Source organism: Elephas maximus, chromosome 10, assembly GCF_024166365.1.
Source record: "Elephas maximus indicus isolate mEleMax1 chromosome 10, mEleMax1 primary haplotype, whole genome shotgun sequence".
NCBI classification, from domain to species: domain Eukaryota; kingdom Metazoa; phylum Chordata; class Mammalia; order Proboscidea; family Elephantidae; genus Elephas; species Elephas maximus.
Genome location: NC_064828.1, coordinates 83235052 through 83255242, shown reverse-complemented (window position 1 = coordinate 83255242; position 20191 = coordinate 83235052). Strand labels below are relative to the sequence as shown.

At 36.9% G+C, this 20191-nt stretch overlaps 1 protein-coding gene across 3 annotated transcripts in view; it reads left to right on the top strand.

Moving 5' to 3' along the window:
* Nucleotides 1-20191, top strand: part of MED6 (mediator complex subunit 6) — a 179123-nt gene that overhangs the window by 29658 nt on the left and 129274 nt on the right. For all 3 annotated transcript variants that reach the window (XR_007518887.1, XM_049897956.1, XM_049897957.1), the window contains 2 exons: nucleotides 3702-3729; nucleotides 4324-4450. Coding sequence is in view for 2 of the 3 variants with exons in the window: in XM_049897956.1 (XP_049753913.1) it covers nucleotides 3702-3729; nucleotides 4324-4450 (155 nt within the window). In the remaining variant the exon portion in view is untranslated. The remainder of the gene's footprint in view (nucleotides 1-3701; nucleotides 3730-4323; nucleotides 4451-20191) is intronic.

Sequence of the window (20191 nt, the reverse complement as noted above, 5' to 3'; positions counted from 1 at the left end):
ATAATTTTCTCCCTCAAAAGCTCGCTGAAAGTGTCACAGGTCATGACAAAATTAGAATCTAAAACTTACGCTCTTTTTACTCTACTTTCTGCCTTCCAGCTGATGTAGTAGATATATAAGCTCGATGAATGATAATACTATTTAAAACTTTTGTAACTAAAAAGAACAGAACATTTGAGGTACAGGGTATGGTAAGATAAATGGAGGAGGTAGGAGTAATAATAAACGGAGTTACTTTATATGGGTGTTTAAGTTATATGAATTCCACTATGTGCTTTTGAGGGAGGCGTCCAACAACAATAGCAAATCCACTTGTCATTCTACTGAATGAATTTTTGAAGTTAAGTAGGTATTAGGTGGACTGTGTGAATATGTTATTCTCATGGTTAGTCTCAGTTCTTATGGCCCTAAAAAGCATTGATATGGTGTTTTTTTTTTTTTTTTTAATGGCTTATTTAAGGGATTTTAAGTATGATTTTAGATACAAGCAGAATTTTTCATATTTTCATATGACTCTTGAATGGGTCTCTTCTTCCCGCTTCCCTGACTTCACTTTAGTGAGAGAGATGTCGTATTGGAATGCTCCCTGTGGTGGGAAGGGAGCAGAGGACACAGGTTGGAACAAAGGACAGGAGAGTGAATATAGAGAAAAATCATGAATTGTACTTGAAGATGGAGCAGTGTCTGATAGGTAGATAGATAACTGGTTAATTAATTAATAGCTGTAAGTAGGATGCAGAACCCCCATGTGACTGTCAGATTGTCCTACTGTGCGGCTTGCATATTGCTGTGATGCTGGAAGCTGTGCTTCGCAATGTTCTGTTCAGCTCTTTTACTTCATCATTTCTTCCTTTTGGTGTAGCTACTCTATGTTCGAGAGCAACTTTCAGAGTCTTTTCTGACATCCATCCTGGTCTTCTCTTCCTTGTCTTTTTAATAACCTCCTCCTTTCTTCATGTATGATGTCCTTGATGTCATTCCACAACTCGTCTGGTCTTTGGTCATTAGTGTTCAGTGTGTTAAATCTACCCTTGAGATGATCTGTAAATTCAGGTGAGATATACTCAAGGTCATACTTTGGCTCTGGTGGACTTGTTCTAATTTTCTTCAGTTTCAACTTGAACTTGCATATGAATAATTGATAGTCTGTTCCGCAGTTGCCCCTGGCCTTGTTCTGACTGATGATACTGAGCTTTTCCATCATCTCTTTCCACAGATGTAGTTGATTTGATTCTTGTGTATTCCATCTGGCGAGGCCCATGTGTATAGTCTTCATTCACTTTGATGAAAAAAGGTATTTGCAAAGAAGAAGCCGTTGGTCTTGCAAAATTCTGTCATGCGATCTCAGGGATCCTTTCTATCACCAAGGCCATGTTTTTCAACAACGGATCTTGTGTCTTTGTTTGCAGCTTTTGCATTCCAATCACCAGTAATTATCCATGCATCCTGATTGCATGTTTGATTAATTTCAGACTGCAGAAGTTGGTAAAAATCTTCAGTTTGTTCACCTTTGGCCTTAGTGGGTGGTGTGCAGATTTGAATAATAGTTATATTAGCTGATCTCCCTTGTAGGTATATGGATATTATCCTATCACTGACAGCATTGTACTTCAAGATAGATCTTGAAAAGTTCTTTTTGACGATGAATGCAACACCATTCCTCTTCAAGTTATTATTCCCAGCATAGTAACCCATATGATTGTCTGATTCGAAATGGCCAGTACCAGTCCATTTCAGCTCATTAATGCCTAGGATACCAATGTTTATGCATGCCATTTCATTTTGGATGAATTCCAATCTTCAGAGTTTCATACTTCGTACATTCCACATTCCGATTATTAATGGATGTTTGCAGCCGTTGGTCTCATTTTGAGTCATGCCATGTCAGCAAATATAGGTCCCAAACGCCTGACTCTATCCATGTCATTAAGGTCGACTCTATTCCCCAGTTATATTTTGAGTACCTTCTGACGTGAGGGGCTCATCTTCCAGTACTATATCAGACAGTGTTCTGCTTCTGTTCGTAAGGATTTCATTGGCTAATTCTTTTCAGAAGTAGTTTGCCAGGTCCTTATTCCTAATCTATCTTAGTCTGGAAGCTGAGTTGAAACTTGTCTGCCATAGGTGACCCTGCTGGTATCTGAATTCCAGTAGCATAGCTTTCAGCTTCACAGCAACATGCAAGCCCCCACAGTATGACAAACTGACAGACGTGTGGGGGTTGCAGTGACAGTGAAAATAGACAGCTGGATCATAAGGGAAAAAGACACAGGCAGATTCTGGAGGAATCCATGTGCAGGCTTCCATATGTTCTCTTCTTATGGGGAGTCACACAGGATGCTCTTCCAAAACAATGGAAATGTAGCAACATATATGCAGTCTTTCTGCTGGAAGTCCATTAGATGCTGGACACCCAAGGTTTTTGGGGGGTTTGTCACATAGGCCCTCTCTATCTAGCACATACCAAAATTTCATACTCCCCAAAGGAAAGCAGATGCTTACTATCAACCACATTGTACAAAGAATCTATGTACAGTGAGCCACCTTTATCATTAGGGAATGGTGGGAACCTTCTTGAAATCTAAGTTCCTAGACACCAAATGAGGGCCAACCTTTGAAGCATATCTTTCTAAGGATAGCAGTCTTAGTCCTTCTCTTTTACTTCTTTTCTACACAGTGGCTGTTAATATGGAGGTCAGTTTAAGCATAAGGGTTCCCTGGACTTACTACAATGAGAGTAGCCTAGTAGGCAGTTGGCAGCATGAATCTGGAATATATGAGGCTAGAAAATTTTGTAGTCTTTAGTCATAAGAATACACAGGAGATCTTAGGGAGTGTGTGTAAATTTAGAAAGAAATTCAGAAAACAAGTGAAGGCATTAACTTTGGAAATGAGGTCACTTCTTTCCTCAGATGACAAAAGTATATAAAGATAAAATAAGTTTGAAAGTAGATAGGAGAGAAATTGGTGGCGTTGGCATCCTCTTTGTTGTTTTGAACTTTGGAGGCAGGATCATTAGCTAAGGGTGAGGAGGGGTGGGTAGTGAGAACATACAACTTGGGTAATAGGAAAGGGAGATGACTGGGCCCCACCAAGAAAAAGAATTGCTGTACAGGATTTAGGACTTGTCTTTCCTCACCCCCAGTACTCCATCAGTTTTTCCTGTGGTTTGATTTACATTCCTACAATCATCAGAAGCCCTATGCTCATAGGAAAACAACCCTCCATTCCTCCCGCCATCTTTACTTCCATGCTGTTAACTATCTTGCCAACTTTAAAAGTCAGAGATTCATGGAAGTTTCATCCTCCTTCCTTTTAGCTCATATCGTCTAAGCAAATTTGCCTCTGGAGTCTTGAAAGGCTCCATTCTTCTCTGCCATTGGATTCTACTCAACTATTTTTTGTAAAGCATTATGGACTGAGTGCCGCAGTAAAGGGCTTTATGGGTGTCCATGGGTTTTTATGGCTGAGTATTTTGTTCTATTTTTAGTTTTTTGTCTAATCTGAAACAGGGAAATGAGTATTCATGTACCATATTTTGTGGTACATGAATGGTTCTTCTTCATGAAGTCATTATAATGTAATTTGAATGAAAGTATAATTTTAATAAAAATTACAAAATCAAGGAAAAAAAGAACTTTGCTAACCTGCCCTGTTTTCTTCTTCCTCTTCCTCCTCTCTCTGTTTATTTTTAATTGCAGCAAAAGTCTGGAGAAAAGCCTGTCCCAGGTATGGTTCATCTGGTATCTTTATTAAACTTGATGTAAGACCAACAGCATGTTTAAACTTAGTAACTACTGTGAGATGAGCTGTGGTCATTTGTCCTCTTGAACTCCTTCATTGAGCTTGTCATTCCTAACCTTTGAGGTCTGCTGAATTGCCGAAAGGCGGTGCTTTTGTGGTAATGATGTTGATATTTAAAAGATGAATTGGAGTGGGAAGAGTAGGTATTGAAGAGATATGGAGAAGCCAAGGTGGTTTGAGGTTGTTTTTTATTCACATCTCAGCGTGAAAAAGGTCTTCTGTTTAATCATTGAAAACAAATATTAAAATATCTACTGAGCTGGGATAGAGTAATTACATATTTTTTTATATGTAATGTCTTATTTAAATCCATGTGCCTTTGTCTAGTATCACAAGTTTCCTTGGGTTATCAATTTTTTCATGTTTTAAAACATGAAAAACAGCTAAATTTAAAAGTTAAAATAAGTAGTTAAAAATGAATTTGAAAGAGTCTGAACCATTCAGAATTACTGTTACCTAAATTTATCTCATCCCTTCACCTTCATTCCATTACAAAAAAATTCTGCTTTTGATGTCTAGTGGATCAGACAAAGAAAGAGGCAGAACCTGTACCAGAAGCTGTAAAATCTGAGGAGAAAGAGACCACAAAGAACGTCCAACAAACAGTGAGCACAAAAGCCCCCTCTGAGAAACGGATGAGACTCCAGTGAGTACTTGACAAAGAGAAGCTTGCAAGACTCCTCTTGTCCATTGTCATACCTCATTTCTGTGGCAAGCTCTTAAGCTTTAACATATTTTGTCACAGTTCTTTCCTTTGTATGGAATATGCTTGTTTTTTTTTTTAAGGATGTTGTTTCCATCATGTTTTCTGTGTGAACATTTCTTACGTATCTTTTGTAACCTTTCCCATACTGGACTTGATCAGCCTACCCACTCACATGTGTACCGGGATACATATGCTTAAACATAATAAAGGTATTTGTATATATTGCTTCGTCATGACGTTTTTTCCCACTTCCTGCTCCTTTTGAAATTTTTTCAGGTGTACATCGTGAACACGTAGATCAGTATTAAAGTAGTAACTTATTATTATTTTTTTTTATTAGTTATATATTCCTCATTACAGTTTGGAAGATATAGAAAAGGAAGAAATCACCCTACAAGTACTGTAACAGTGTTATAAATGTTTAGTCTTCTTTTTCTGCACATAGATACATTCAATACTGTAGTTTGTAATTATTCTGTTCATACAATTTTACTTTAGCATATTGTATTTGTTGTAAGCATTTCCTCATGTTTATGTAGTTTTTATAGACCCATCTATTTTAGCGACTGAATAGTTTCTGTGTGTGATTTTATCACAGTTTTCTTAACCTTTTCCTGTGGTATATTTAGGTTTGTTCCAGTTCGTAGTATTTTAAATAAAGCTGCAGTGATTATATTTGCTTATAATGCTTTTTTAATATTTAGTACTTATTTCCTTAGGATAGGGTCCCAGACGTAGAATCACTGGAGTCTGTACATTTTTATTGTTCTTAATGTGTATTGCCAAGTAGTTTCGGTCAAAAGGTTTGGACTGATTATCATTGACAGCACAGTATGAAAATACCAGGTCCTCCAGAACCTTTCTACCACTGCCTATTGCCATTTACATTTTTTGTGCTAATTAATTAGCAAAAAATCTTGTATTATTATTTTAAGTGGTTGAACGATTTTTCATTTTTGTTTTCTGCTTTTATGAAGTGACTAATTTTCTGTATTATGTGAGATTTTTCTTTTAACATAATTTGGGCTTACAGAAAAGTTGTAGGAATAATTAAAAGAATTCCTATATGTATACTTTCATCTGGAATGCCTGTATATTAATATTTTTCCGTATTTGCATTATTCTTTATCTCACTCTCATGCTGTCATTTGCTGTTTTTGTGTGTGTGTGTGTATATATATGTGTAATGTGTGAATATGTATATGTGTGTGTGTGTATGAGACAAATGTGTTTGTGTGTATGAGACAAACATATGCACCCATCTTTTATTTTTGGATTATTTGAGAGTCCATTGCAGTCATAATGCCCTTTTACCTCTAAGTACTTCAGTGAGTACATTTCTTCAATGTTAGTTGACTTTTTGTTTTTTTTTTTTTGTCCTCTTTATATATTTATATCATTGTGGGCTCCTGGATTTTTATTTTATTCAATAGGTTATATTAATATTGTTAACTTATATTTAAACTGAAATTGTGCCAGATTTGGCCAATAGGAGACACCTCAAGCTGGTTCCTGTGTCCTTTTTGACATGACCCCATCATCATTCATTGAGCATTTTCTTCACCTTTTGGCATAGTACGATATTCCAGGCTCATCCCATACCTGGAATCCGCCATTTCTCCAAGTATTCCTTTTAATAGAGAACAGCATTAAGAAATCAAGATCTGGGAGCTAGGTGTGCTCGTTGCTATTGGAGTGTCATTGCTTCTAGACTCTCCCAGCTGACATAGGTAGGAAATAGATATAGACGTGTGTGTCAGAATACGCATACATCCACACACGTGTGTCTATTGCTGTGTCTGTCTGTTCTATATATATAAAAAACCATTAATTCACACTGATATGTCCAATTCCAGTCCATCACAAGATTCACTCTGTTCTTCCCACTTCCGTATTTGTAAATCCCTTCTTCACTGATGAGAATTCTAACTCCCATTATAAATAAAAAAATTTAAAAAAAATTTGCTTAAGCCTAGAATACATAGAAATTAGCTTTAGAATTGCTAGCTTATAAAAAAAAAAAAAAATTTTTTCTCTGCTCAAAAGAAGCCTCTAACTAGAGTTGGGTATTTGCTTCAGGTTCTTTTTGCCTTTAGACTGAGGACATACAATTCAGATACTATGTTAAAAAATTACTTGGGTTACTTTTTTTCTCTCAGTCTGGTTATGTTACTCCTGAACTGGTTCAGTTCATTTCTTTCTGTTTTGAATTCCATTTTAGTTTTTTTTCCCTCTCATTTTTTGTTGGTTTCTTTCTGTTTTTTTATTTTTGAGTGTGCAAAACAGTTCTAAATTTCAGAACTGTGCAAAAAGGATTTGGGGGAGTGTCATACTCCTTACCTCTGGCCCTGTCCATTTCTTCTATCCTTTCTACCTTATTCCCACCCACCACGGTAAGGTAGCCAATCTAATTAGTCTCTAGTTTATACTTAACTGTATTTCTTTTTGCAAAAATGAATAGTTTCTTATTTCCCCTCCTTTCTTACCCAAAAGGCAGCATATTATATAAGCTCTTTTGCACTTTGCTGATTTTCCACTTGACTTAAGCACGGACTTTTGACATAACAAGCTTTTATTTTTTCCAGCACAACCTATTTTTCAACCACATTATTGTAAAATAACACAGAAAAGTACACAAAATAATGAAGTACATCTCATTCATTTATTACCAGGTGAATACCCAGGTAATCCACCATGCAAGTAAAGAAACTGAACGTTGTCAGCACCCTAGAATTCCTTCATGCCTTCTCCTAATCACAACCCTTGCCTTTCCCCTCAGAGGTCACGGTTATCCTATCACTTTCTTGTTTTCTTTATAGTTTTACTGTGTAATGGTGCATCCCTAAATAAATGTTTAATTTCATTTACCTGTTTTTTTGTTTTTAATATAAATGGAATCGGTGTGCACATTTCTTGTATGGTTTCATCTGTTCAGTGTTAAGTTTGTGAGGTTCCTACAAGTTGCCTCATGTAGCTCTCGTTCTTCCGTTTGCATTTCTTTGCCATATCCCATTGCATAAGTATATTACTGCTTTTTAAATCCACTCAAGTGGTGATGAACATTTGGGTTGTTTGTAGTTTTTGACTGTTAGGAAAATTTGTATGAATATTTGGTACATGTTTTTTGGTAACATATTACTCTCTTATGTTACCATGTTAGTCTTTTACTCAGGTTGCTGGGTCATAGCATGTCCTTATTCAGCTTTATTATATAATGCCAAAATGTTTTCCAAGGTGATTGTCCTAATTTATACTTCCACCAGCAATGTGCCAGAGTTCCAGTTGTTCCACATCTTCGTTCACTTCATATTGTTAAAGAAAAATTGTCATTCTGATGGGTGTATAGTGGTATCTTGTTAGGCTGCAATTTGCCATTTCTGATGATGGTGTTGAGCATCTTTTCTTATGATTATTGGTCATTTGAATATCCATTTTTGTGAAAAGCGTTCAAATCTTTTGCAAATTTTTCCAATTTCGATCTATCACCACAAGGTGATGGGGTCTTTGTCTTATAGACTTGTAAGAGTTCTTTCTATCTTTTAGATAGGAGTCCTTTGTCAGTTACTTGTGTTTAAATGTGTTTTCTTCTACTCTGGCTTGCTTTTTACGCTATTAACGGTGACCTAAAAATGAACTGAAGTTAATGTAGCTCAGTTTATGAATCTTCCTTTATGGTTAATGCTTTTTTTGTGTCTTTTTTTAGATTTTTCTCTACACTAGGATCATAAAAATGTTCGCCTATGTTATTATGTAGAAGCTTTATTATTTAACATTTCACATTCAGAACTATAGTCCATTTGGGTAGGGATTGTTCTATAGATCAGTTTGGGGAGTACTGATGTCTTAACAGTGTCAAATCTTCTGAACCATCAACAAGGTCAATTTGTTTATTTACGTTTTCTTTAATTTCTCTCAGCAAAGTTTTGAGTTTCCGAGTATAGGGCTTGTACATTTTTTGTTGAATTTATCCCTAAGCATATCGTGTCTTTTCAACGCTAATTGTAAAAGATTTTAAAAAATTTAATTTCCATTTGTTTGTTGCTAGTATATAGAAATTCAGTTGCTTTGTGTATAATTGACCTTATATCCTCACACCTTACTAAATTTAGTTATTCTTATAAGCTTTTTAAAATGTTCCTTGGGATTTTCTACATCCATGATCATGTCATCTGCAAATAAAAGAGTTTTACTTCTCACTTTTCAATCTCTGTACCTTTTATTATTCTTTATGCTTGCCTTATTACTCTGGCTGGAACCTCCAGTACAATGTTGAATAAAAGTGGTGAGAATGGACATCCTTGTCATGTTCCTGATCATAGGGGGATAGCATTCAGTCCTTCAGAATTAAGTATGATGTTAGCTGTAATTGTAGATTTCCTTTATCAGGTTGAGGAGGTTCCCTTCGATTCCTAGTTCTCTGGGAGTTTTTATCATGAATGAGTTAAATTTAGTCATATATTTTAATTTTTTGAGGTAATCATATGGCTTTTCTTTTTCAGTGTTATTGTGGTGTGGTAGGCTGAATAATGCCCCCCTCCCCAAAGATGCCCACATCCCTCTGAAACCTATATTCACCTATTACCTTAAATAGCAAAAGGGACTTTTCAGGTGTGATTAAGAATCTTAAAATAGGGAGATTATCCTCAATTATCCATATGGTCCCAATGTCATCACAAAGGTCTTTATAAGAGGGAAACGGGAGAGTCAGAGAAAGAGATGTGATGATAGGAGCAGCGGTTGTAGTGATGGAAGGTAGGGACCATGAGCCAAGGGAATGCAAGCCACCTTTAGAAGCTGGAAGAGGTGAGGAAAACGGATTGTTTTCTAGAGCCTCAAAAAAGAACATAGCCCTGCCAACACCTTGATTTTAGGGTTTCTGGCCTCTAGAACTGTAAGATAATAAATTTGTGCTGTTTTAAGCCACTAAATTTGTGCTGATTTGTCATAGCAACAGTAGGAAACTGATACATATGATGAATTACGTTGTGCCCCCCCCCCCCCCTTATCTACACTCACTGTCTAGGTGATCTCATTCATTCTCATCATAGCTTTAAATACCATCTGTCTGTACACTGATGTAGAGTCAGTCACCGGGTGGTATGAACAGTTAAGTATTCGACTACTAGCCAAAAGGTTGGAGGTGCAGACCCATCCAGAGGAGCCCTGGAAGACAGGCCAGGTGGTCTGCTTCCAAAAGGTCACAGCCCTAAAAACCCTGTGGAGCAGTTCTACTCTTTGCACATGGGGTTGCCGTGATTCAGGAAAAACTCAACTGCAGCTAACGACGACAACCTTTAAGAATGTGTCCCAGTTGTTCTGTGAATCCTTCTTTCCCCTTAATGAGGAAGTCAGAGGTATTTTCCCTTTGCTCTCAGCACCATCTGAAACTATGAGCCATCATGAAGTGGTGGGCTCTACATGTTCTGACCTGCAGTCCACCCCCATTCACTCTGCCTCACCCTAGAGGTGGATCCCAGTGTTCAGCCTCTGTACCTCCAATGACACCTCATTGTCACATCTTTACTAACTTTTCCTCCTTTCTGGGAACTTCAATTTTCACTGCTCTTTTGCTTAATTACCTCTATTGATGGTCCCCACAAAAAGACTGAAGATATGACAGATAGTACCTTGGGATGTATGTGTGTTACAGATGCAGAACTGTCAGCATACCTATCTTACTGCCATTTTAACTTTCACGTTTGTCCCCTTAGGGACTCTTGGCAACGCACTAAGCTGATGTGTGCTGGTGGCACCTGGATTTCACATCAAGCTTAGTAATTCTTTTTCCATCCCACACTCCCCACTATATTTGGTGTCCCAGAGCTTTTGTAATGATCTCTGTAAATCGTTAAAAACTATTACACCTCGTTTAAAATGTGGCATAAATGATGAGGTTTTGACAGATTAAGTAATAATAAAATATTTTCAATATTCTGCATTTTCCCATGAAGCTCAAAAAAAAAAATAGCAATTATAGGAACACCATTCTCTCTCTACAGTTAACGATGTGTTAGCCCTGCTTTCATTAAAAACTTTGTTTTTCAAAGATTTGTAACTCAGCCCAGGAAATATCCTCTGAAACGGCAAATAGATCCAATCTCATTTTAGAGACTTAGGTCAAGAATGTTTGTATGAGGATTGAGTACCCAGTGAGGATACTGATTAATAAATAAATGTCTAAGGATGTTGAAATAATGGACCAAAATTGACAGAATGAAACTTTTTCTTAAATATCAGCTTCCTTATCTATAAGATGGAATAAGCCTCTCTCTTTCTCTTTCTCTTCCTCCCCCTCCCCCTCTCCTCCCCCTCCCCTCCCCCTCTCCCCCTCTCTCTCCCCCTCTCCCTCTCTCTCTCATCTTCACTGAGGAATAATTAACATAAAATACAATTTACCAATTTTAAGTGGACACTATGATGCATTTTTTCCCCCTGGTAGCCATCAGTCTTCTTTTGTCTCAATAGATTTACCTATTGCAGATATTTCATATAAGTGGAATTATACCATCTTTATCCTCTTATGTTTGGCTTCCTTCACTCTGCATATGTTTTTGTTTGTTTTTATTTTTAAAAATTTTATTGTGCTTTAGGTGAAAGTTTACAGAGCAGATTGGTTCCCCATTTGATAGTTTTTACATAACATGTTCCATAACTTTGGCTTCATTCCCCACAATGTGTCAGCGCTCTCCCCATTTCCGTCCTAGGTTCCCCGTTTCCTTTCATCCAGATTTTCTAACCCTTCCTTTTTTTGCTTTTGGGCAAATGTTGCCCTTTTGATCTTGTGTAATTGGTTGTTCTAAAGAGCACATTCCATTCAGGTCTTATTGTTCATTTTGTGAGCCTGTCAATGGTTTAGCTGAAATGTGGTCTCTGGGAATGGCTTCAGTTCCAATTCAGAAAGGTGTCTTACGGCCATAGTCTCAGGGGTTCCTCCAGTCTCTGTCAGACCAGTAATTCTGATTTTTGTGTGTGTGTGTGTGTGTGAATTTGATTGTTTTTTCTACAGTTTTTCCCCCACTCTGTCTGGGGCACTGTTGTGATCCCAGAGTGGCCAGTAGTGGTAGCCAGGCACCATCTAGTTCTTCTGGTCTCGGGGTTGTGCAGGCTGTGATTCATGTGGTCCGTTAGTCCTTTGGACTAATTGTTCCCTTGTGTCTTTGGTTTTCTTCACTTTCCTTTTTCTCCAAACAGGAAAAGACTAATAGTTGAATCTTAGGTGGCTGTTCACAAGCTTTTAGGACCCCAGATGCTACTCACCAAAGTAGGATGCAGAACTTTGTCTTTATGAACTGTGTTGTGCTAATTGACGTAGCTGTCCCTCCAAGACTATGATTTTTTTTTTTTTCAGGTGTAGTATTTGATGAGTCTTTTTTTTTTTTCGCCCTACTGTGCTTTAGGTGAAAGTTTACAGAGCAAATTAATTTCTCATTCAAAACTATATACAAATTGGTTCATGACATTGGTTGCAATCCCTGCAATGTGTTAGCACGCTTGTCCTTTGCATACTGGGTTCCCCGTTGCCATTTGTCCAGTTTTCCTCTCCCTTCCTCACTTTTCATCTTTACTTTTGGGCAAGTGTTGCCCATTTGGTCTAGTATAAGAAACACGTTCCTCACATGTGTTATTTGTTTTATAAAAAAAAAATTTTTTTTGGCCTGTCTAATCTTTGGCTGAAAGGTGAACTTCAGAAGTGGCTTCAGTTGTGAGTTAGAAGAGTGTTTGGGGATCATAATCTCAGGGGTTCCTCCAGTCTCTGTCAGACCAGTAAGCCTGGTTTTTTTTTGTGTTTTTTTTTTTTGTGTGTGTGAATTTGACTTTTCTACATTTTTCTTCTGCTTTGTCTGGGACCCTCTGTTGTGATCCCTGTCAGGGCGGTTGGTGGTGGTAGCTGGGTACCATCTAGTTCTTCTGGGTTCAAGCTGGTGGAGGGTAGGCTAATATTTTCTTTGTGTCTTTAGTTTCTTCATTCTCCTTTGCTCTGAACAGAATGGGACCAATAGATGTATCTTAGTTGGCCGCTCACTAGCTTTGAAGAGCCTAGATGCCACTCACCAAAGTAAGGTGTAGAACATTTTCTTCATGAACTCTGTTATGCCAGTTGACCTAGATGACCCCTCAGACCATGGTTGTTGATTGATTTTTGAATGTTAAACCATGTCTGTGTTCCTGGAATAAACCACACTTGGTTGTAATGTATTATCCTTTTTATATATTGCTAGATTTGATTTGCTTACAGTTTTGTTAAGGATTTTCGTATCTATGTTCAGGAAGGATAGTATCCTGTAATTTTTTTTCTTGTATTTGACTGCCATTAATGGTAATACTGGCCTCATAAAATAGGTTGTTGTTGTTAACTACCACTGAGTTGGCCCCTGACTCAGGACAACCCTGTGTACAATGGGATCAGACCATTGTGATCTATAGGGTTTTCATTGGCTGATTTTTGAAAGTAGATTGCCAGACCTTTCTTCGTAGTCTGTCTTAGTCTGGAAGCTCTACTGAAACCTGTTCAACATCACAGCAACATGCAAGCCTCCATTGACAAACTAGTCATGTTGGGAAAGTGTTTTGTTTTTCCTTCTATTTTCTGGAAGAGTTCATGTAAAATTGTAATTATTCCATCCTTAAATGTTTGGTGGAATTCAACAGTGAAGCCATCTGGGGTTTGAAATATTTTAGGGGAGAAATTTTTAATTACAAACTCAATTTCTTAAATACGTATATGTAAGAGTTCAGATTTCCCTTTTTTTTTCTTGAATCGGTTTTGGTAATTTGTGTTTTTTAGCCTTTGAAATTTCCTAACATTTATAATACTCTTGTCATCCTTTTAATGTATGTAGGATCTGTAGTGATATCATTGTTTTCATTCATGATATTGGTAATTTGTATTTTCTTTTTTTCCTTAGAGATTACAATTTTTGATTTCATTGGTTTTTCTCTTGGTTTCATTGATCTTTATGTGCCTGTTTTGTTTTTCATCAGTCTTTGCTTTTACCCTTATTGTTCTCTTTTCTTTTTTGAGTACTTTGGATTTAATTTGCCCTTCTTTTTAAAATACCTTCTCAAGGTAGAAGCAGAAGTCATTGATTTGAGACCTTTTTTTTCCAAAATAAGTGTTTAATGTTAAATTTCTCCTGTTTTAGTTCTACCCTACACATTTTGATATATTTTTATTTCATTTTCATTCAATTCATACTGCTTTGTAATTTGACTTCTTCTTTGACTCATGGGTTGTTTATAAGTGTTTTTTAGTTTCTGGAGCCCTGGTGGCACAGTGGTTAAGAGCTCAGCCACTAACCAAAAGTTCGGCAGTTCTGGTACACCAGCCACCCCTTGGGAACCCTGTGGAGCAGTTCCACTCTGTCCTATAACAGGGTTGCTATGAGTCAGAGTCGACTGACAGCAGTGAATTTTATTTAGTTTCCACATATTGGTTGATTCTTTTTGTTAGTGATTTCTTACTTAATTTCATTGTGATCAGAGAACATATTCTGTATGATTTCAGTCCTTTTAAATATTTTGAGTCTGTTTTATGATCTTGTTTTATTGTCTGTCTTGGTGAATGGTTCATGTATACTTGAAAAGAATGTATATTTTGGCCCTTTTCATGTATTGTCATCTAAATGTTGTAGTTCAGGTGTTGTGTATCTTTAGTGATTTTCTTGTAATTCCTGAAAGAGGAATTTTAAAATTGTCAACTATAAGTTTTAAATTCCTTTTCATTTTTGCTTCTTCTGTTTTGAAATTGTTATAAGCTGTGTATCCATTTAGGGTTATGCCTCCTCAATGAGTTGACCTTGTTATTATGAACTGTCTCTCTTTACCCTTAGGAATATTCCATGTGGTGAAACCTACTTTGATGTTAAAAGCCACTCCAGCTTTCATCTCATTGGATGTTATAGTTTTTCTAATTTTTTAATGTTTATCTGTGCTTTTATATTTAAATTGCATTTCTTCTAGACAGCATATTGTTGGTCTTAACTTTTTTATCTAGTTTGACATTATTTGTCTTTTAATATAGTAGCTTCAATGGACATAACAATAGCAACACAAGAACACATAGTAGAATATCCTTGCCTTCTTGGTCATAATGCAGTTATTTAAATATAGTCCTTTATACAAATTAGAAGAGTCTTAGTGTTGCAGTGGTAAAGTGCTTGGCTGCTAACCAGAAGATCACCCATTTGAACTCACCATCTGCTCTGTGAGAGAAAGATGTGGCAGTCTGCTTCTGTAAAGATTTACAACCTTGGATACCCTTTGGGGCAGTTCTATTCTGTCCTGTAGGGTTGCTACAAGTCAGAATTGACTCGATGGCAGTGGGTATGGTTTGGTTTTTGGTTTGATTCAATTTATAGGTGATTATTTGTGTATTGATAAAAGTGATTAGTATGTGTAAATGTATATTTTAATGCAGTTCCAATGCCATTTGAGAATTAGGCGTATGATATGTAGATTGAATGGAAGAACTCACATTTTTCTGTGCTCTAGGTGAATAGCTTCAATATTATAGAAATTTGTTTACATTTATGGTTTTCTTTTACCCTCTATATTTCTCTCTGTCATCATAGGTAATTTCTTTAGTTTAGTGCCTATATTTTATAGGGTTAATTTTTACTTAGTAAATCTTTGTTGTGTGTTTGTATTTGTAATTGAGGCCCTATAGCAAACTGTGTATTTATTCAGACTAAATTTCTATCTATATTTGTTTGTCAGTAAATGCAGGTTATGAGGATCAGAGCAAGTGTCTAATAATTTTGGGGAGGATCGGGATGTATAGGTGATAGGATGTGCTATCAGTTGGTCATCTGAGTGTAGTCATTTCTCGTTCCTTTTGGTAGCCGTAGTTACTTGGGGCTTTGATTGCCTTGCCTTCAACACTAATCATTCCTTCCTTTTAGAAACATTTTTTTACCTTGCCTTCTGCTACATCATAATTTCTCGTTCTTTTTTTCTATTGATTCTCCTTACTTCATTTCAGTTGCTTTGTGAACTATTCTTTGTCATTGTCCTCCAGTCTTGGGCCCTTTTCTCTTCTACCTGTTTCTCCGTAGGAAACCAGAACCCTGCTTATAACTTTAGTTATTTTCTATATGCTGGAGACTCACAAATATATATACCTAGGTGTCATGGATTGAATCGTGTCCCTCTAAAATATTTGTCAACTTGGCTGGGCCATGATTCCCAGTATTGTGTGATTGTCCACCATTTTGTCATCTTACCTGATTTTCCTCTGTGTTGTAAATCCTACCTCTATAATGTTAAGGAGGCAGGATAGAGGCAGTTATGTTAGTGAGACAGGACTCAATCTATAAGATTAGGTTGTGTTTTAAGTCAACCTCTTTTGAGATATAAAAGAAGCGAGCAGAGAGACAAGGAGACCTCATATCACTAAGAAATCAGTGCCGGGAGCAGAGTGTGTGGCTTGGACCTGGGGTTCCTGCACTGAGAAGCTCCTAGACCAGGGGAAGATTGATGACAAGGACTTTCCCCCAGAAGTGACGGAGAGAAAAATCCTTTCCCTATGGCTGGCACCCTGAATTTGGACTTCTAGCCTGCTAACCTGTGAGAAAATTAATTTCACTTTATTAAAGTCATCCCCTTGTATTTTTGTTATAGTAGCACTAGATAACTAATACAGTAGGTCAGACTTCTTTGTTCAGTTTGAGACTAATTATCCGCCTGTGTCTGCCTGTCATCGCTCCCTCCCTCTCTCCCTCCCTCCCTCCATTCCTTCTTCAGCACTGGTTGGGGGAGTAACAAGGATAAAGGCCCTGAGATAGGAGCATGCTTTCGGGTGTTAGTGGATCAGAAAGGAGACAAGCTGAAATGGACCTTGTAGAACATCGTATACACTTACTCTGAATGAGATGGGAAGCCATTGGAGGATTCTGAGCAAAGTAATGATACAATGTGACTTACATTGTAACAGAATCACTGTGTCTGCTGTGTGGGAAATTGAGTGTTGAGATAAGATTGAAAACGACAATTAAGGAGGCTGTTGCAAAAGTGAAGGTGGGAGATGATGGTGGCTTGGATCACAGTGATGATGGTAGGGGTGGTGAGAAGTGATCAGATTTTGTGCGTATACTGAAAGTTGAAACAACAGGCTTTACTAACATATGCAGTGTGGGGTATGACAAAAAGGAGTCAAGGATTGTTGTAAGGTTTTTGATAAGAGCATTAACTGAGCTGGGGAAGACTGAGAGGAGCAAGCTTAAGGATGGGGGTGGGAGTGGGAGATAAAGAGTTTAACTTGGACACATGTATTTTGAGCTGCCAGTTAGCCATTCAAAATGCCAAGTAGGCAGCTGGACGCATGAATCTGGATTTTAAGGGAAAAGTTCCAGGATGGAGATAAATATTTTAGAGTCATCAGCATGTATATATATGTATACATATATATATACACACACACCCAACTCAGTGCCGTCAAGTTGATTCCGACTCATAGCGACCCTATAGGACAGAGTAGAATTGCCCCATAGAATTTAATTTAAAAATGTTTTTATTGTAAAAATATAGACAGCACTGTATATTTGCCAGGTGAACATCTTTCATATATACAATTCAGTGAGATAAATTACATCATGTTGTATAACCATCACTAATGTCTTTTGCCAAATTTTCATCCCTATAAACAATTCAGTGCTTCCTAAACAATAGTTGCCCTTACTCCTTCTCCCTCCTGCCCCTGGAAATGACTATTGAACTCTGATCTCTATATATTTATCTATTCTACAGCGTATAGAATTTTACTGACGCCCTACATGTCTTTTGACTCTTTTCATGTTGCCGGTGAGTGAGAGACTTCCTTAAATTTCTATATTCCACCCTGCAGTGATCATGTCTTTGATAACTAGATCTTTGCATGCTTCCATCATTTTTTCTTTAGAATATATTCCTTGAGTTATTGAACTAAAACACCAAAGGATACACACTTAAAGTTCTTGTTTGTTATTATCAAAGTGGTGCTATCCAAAAAGTTTCTAGCAATGTTCACCTCCACCAGCCATGAATAAAATTATTTCTTCTGTACTCTAGACAGTATTGACAAAGAAAAGAAATTTGATGTGATAATTTAAAAGTTCTTGTTGTCGTTCCAATTTGCATAATCTGATTCCATCAGTCTCTCAAGAGAGGGGAACAGAGGTGATGGTGATGGCTTGGAGGTAATGGTAGAGATGAAGAGAAATAAATGGATTTAACATTGAGTTAACAGAAACAGTAGGATTTGTTGAATAATCCGTGGACTATATTATGATAGAGGATATTAACATATTCCCAGAGCAAAACTGAAAAGGCGTATTGTCCATTCCATGTCAATGCAAAGCCTTTCTTAATTGGGGCAGAGAAGAATGAATTCACCAAATCAGTGGCTGCAAAGCATGTACCTAAGGCCTTACCAACTGCTTTAGCATCAGTACAGGATCAAATATAGCAGCTGCAATTAAAGCTACTGGGTCTGTAATCGTTCTCTAGGATCCATCTGGATGGATTCTTCAGGGTCCAGGCTGCCAAGTTAAATGGAGCTATGATAGGGACAAGGAGCCTGGTGGCACAGTGGTTAAATGCTTAGCTCAGCTGCTAACCAAAAGGTTGGTGGTTTGAACCTACCCAGTGGCACTGCAGAAGAAAGGCCCAGTGATCTGCTTCTGTAAAGATTATAGCCAAGAAAACTCTACACAACAATTCTGCTGTGTAACACATGGTTGCCATGGGTCAAAATCAACTCAAAGGCAACAGGTTTGGTTTTTTGTTTATTTTTTATGATAGAGACCACCATCATCACCCTGTAACAGATGGAAGAGAAAGGAAAAACAAAAATGGCTTGATGATGAGGTCAGGTTTATCACACCAGAAGGGGAAGATAAGGAAACTCACAGATGATGGCTTGTGTCTTCTCTCAGAGAGACAGTAGCTCAGAGTGTTTTCTACGTTCATCAACCAACAAGATGTCACTTTAAAAAAAAAAAGTTTTCATATAGACAAGACTGAAAAGTTGCTATTTATTTAAAAGAAAACTTTGAATTTAATTTTAAAAGTGACAATAACTGGTACATACATTAAGATCTTTTTTTTTTTTTTCTGCTAAGCACCAAATGGAAACTCTGGTGGCATGGTGGTTAAGTGCTATGGCTGCTAACCAAAGGGTCAGCAGTTTGGATCCTCCAGGCACTCCTTGGAAACTCTGGGGTAGTTCTACTCTGTCCTATAGGGTAGCTATGAATTGGAATCGACTTGACGGCACCGGGTTTGGTCTTTTTTGGTTTAAGGCAAGAAAAGAGAAACAGGAATGAGAACCAGAGGAGACAAACAGAAACAACAAAATGGCAGACTTAAGCCCTAATATATCATTAATTATCTTGAGTTTAAATGGTCTAAACACACCAATTAAGAGACAAATTTGGAGGGTGAATAAGAAAACGATTACCTGAGTGTATGCTGCTTGTAGAAGAAATTAACTTCAAATTCAAAGGCAAGTAGTTTGAAAGTAAAAGGATGAAAAAGATATACCATGCAAACATTAATTAAAACAAAAAAGCAGAAGTACCAGTATTATTATTAGATAAAGTAGACTTAGAAGAAAATTACCAGAGACAAGGATATTACATAATGATAAAAAGATCAATTCATCAAAAATTCATAGCAATCTTAAATGTGTATGCACCAAACAGCCTCAAATACCTAAAGTAAAACTGATAGAGCTGAAAGAGTAAACAAATTTATGATTATAGTTGCTAACTTCATCACCTCCTCTCAGCAATTAATAGTACTATACAAAATCAGCAAGGATATCGAAGATCTAAATAACATAATCAACCAGCAATATTTAATCAACATGTATAGAATACCCCCAAACAGTAGAATAGACGTTTTTATTTCAAGGGCCTGTGAAACATTCACCAAGGTAGACTTTTATGCTGGACCTTACAACAGACCTCAACAAGTTTAAAGGAGAGTGTTATCTGACCATAATAGAATCATACAGAATGTGTTTCATAATGAAATATAAAATCAGTATCCGAAAGGCAAAGGAAAATATCCAGACACTTGGAAATTAAACAACACACTTCTAAATAATTCATAGGCAAAAGAGAAAGTCTCAAAGGAAATTGTAAAATTATATAAAACTGAATGCAAATGGAAAATACAATGTATCAAAATATGTGGGATACAGCTAGAGCAGTGCTGAGCAGAAAATTTAAAATGTCTGTGGTTTGAATTCACCAGCTACTTCTTGGAAACCCTATCGGACAGTTCTGTTCCGTCTTACAGGGTTGCTGTGAGTCAAAATGGACTTGACAGCAGCAGGTTTGGTTTTTGTTTGTTTATATGCTTGCATTAAAAAAGAGAAAAGGTCTCAAGTCAATCTAAGCTTTTTCCTCAATAACCTAGAAAAAGAACAGCAAAATAAACCCAAAGCAAGCTGAAGGAAATAAATAATTAAGATATAAACAGAAATGAATGTAATTGAAAACAAAAACAATACAGAAAATCAACAATGAAAAAACTGGTTCTTAAAAAAGCGACATTGGTAAACTTCTACAAAGACTCACAAATTACCAATATCAGAAACAAAACAGAGGATATCACTGTAGACCTTATATTCATTAAAAAGTTTATAAGGGAATAGTGCTAACAGTTTACACTGTAAATGTGACATCTTGTAAGAAATGG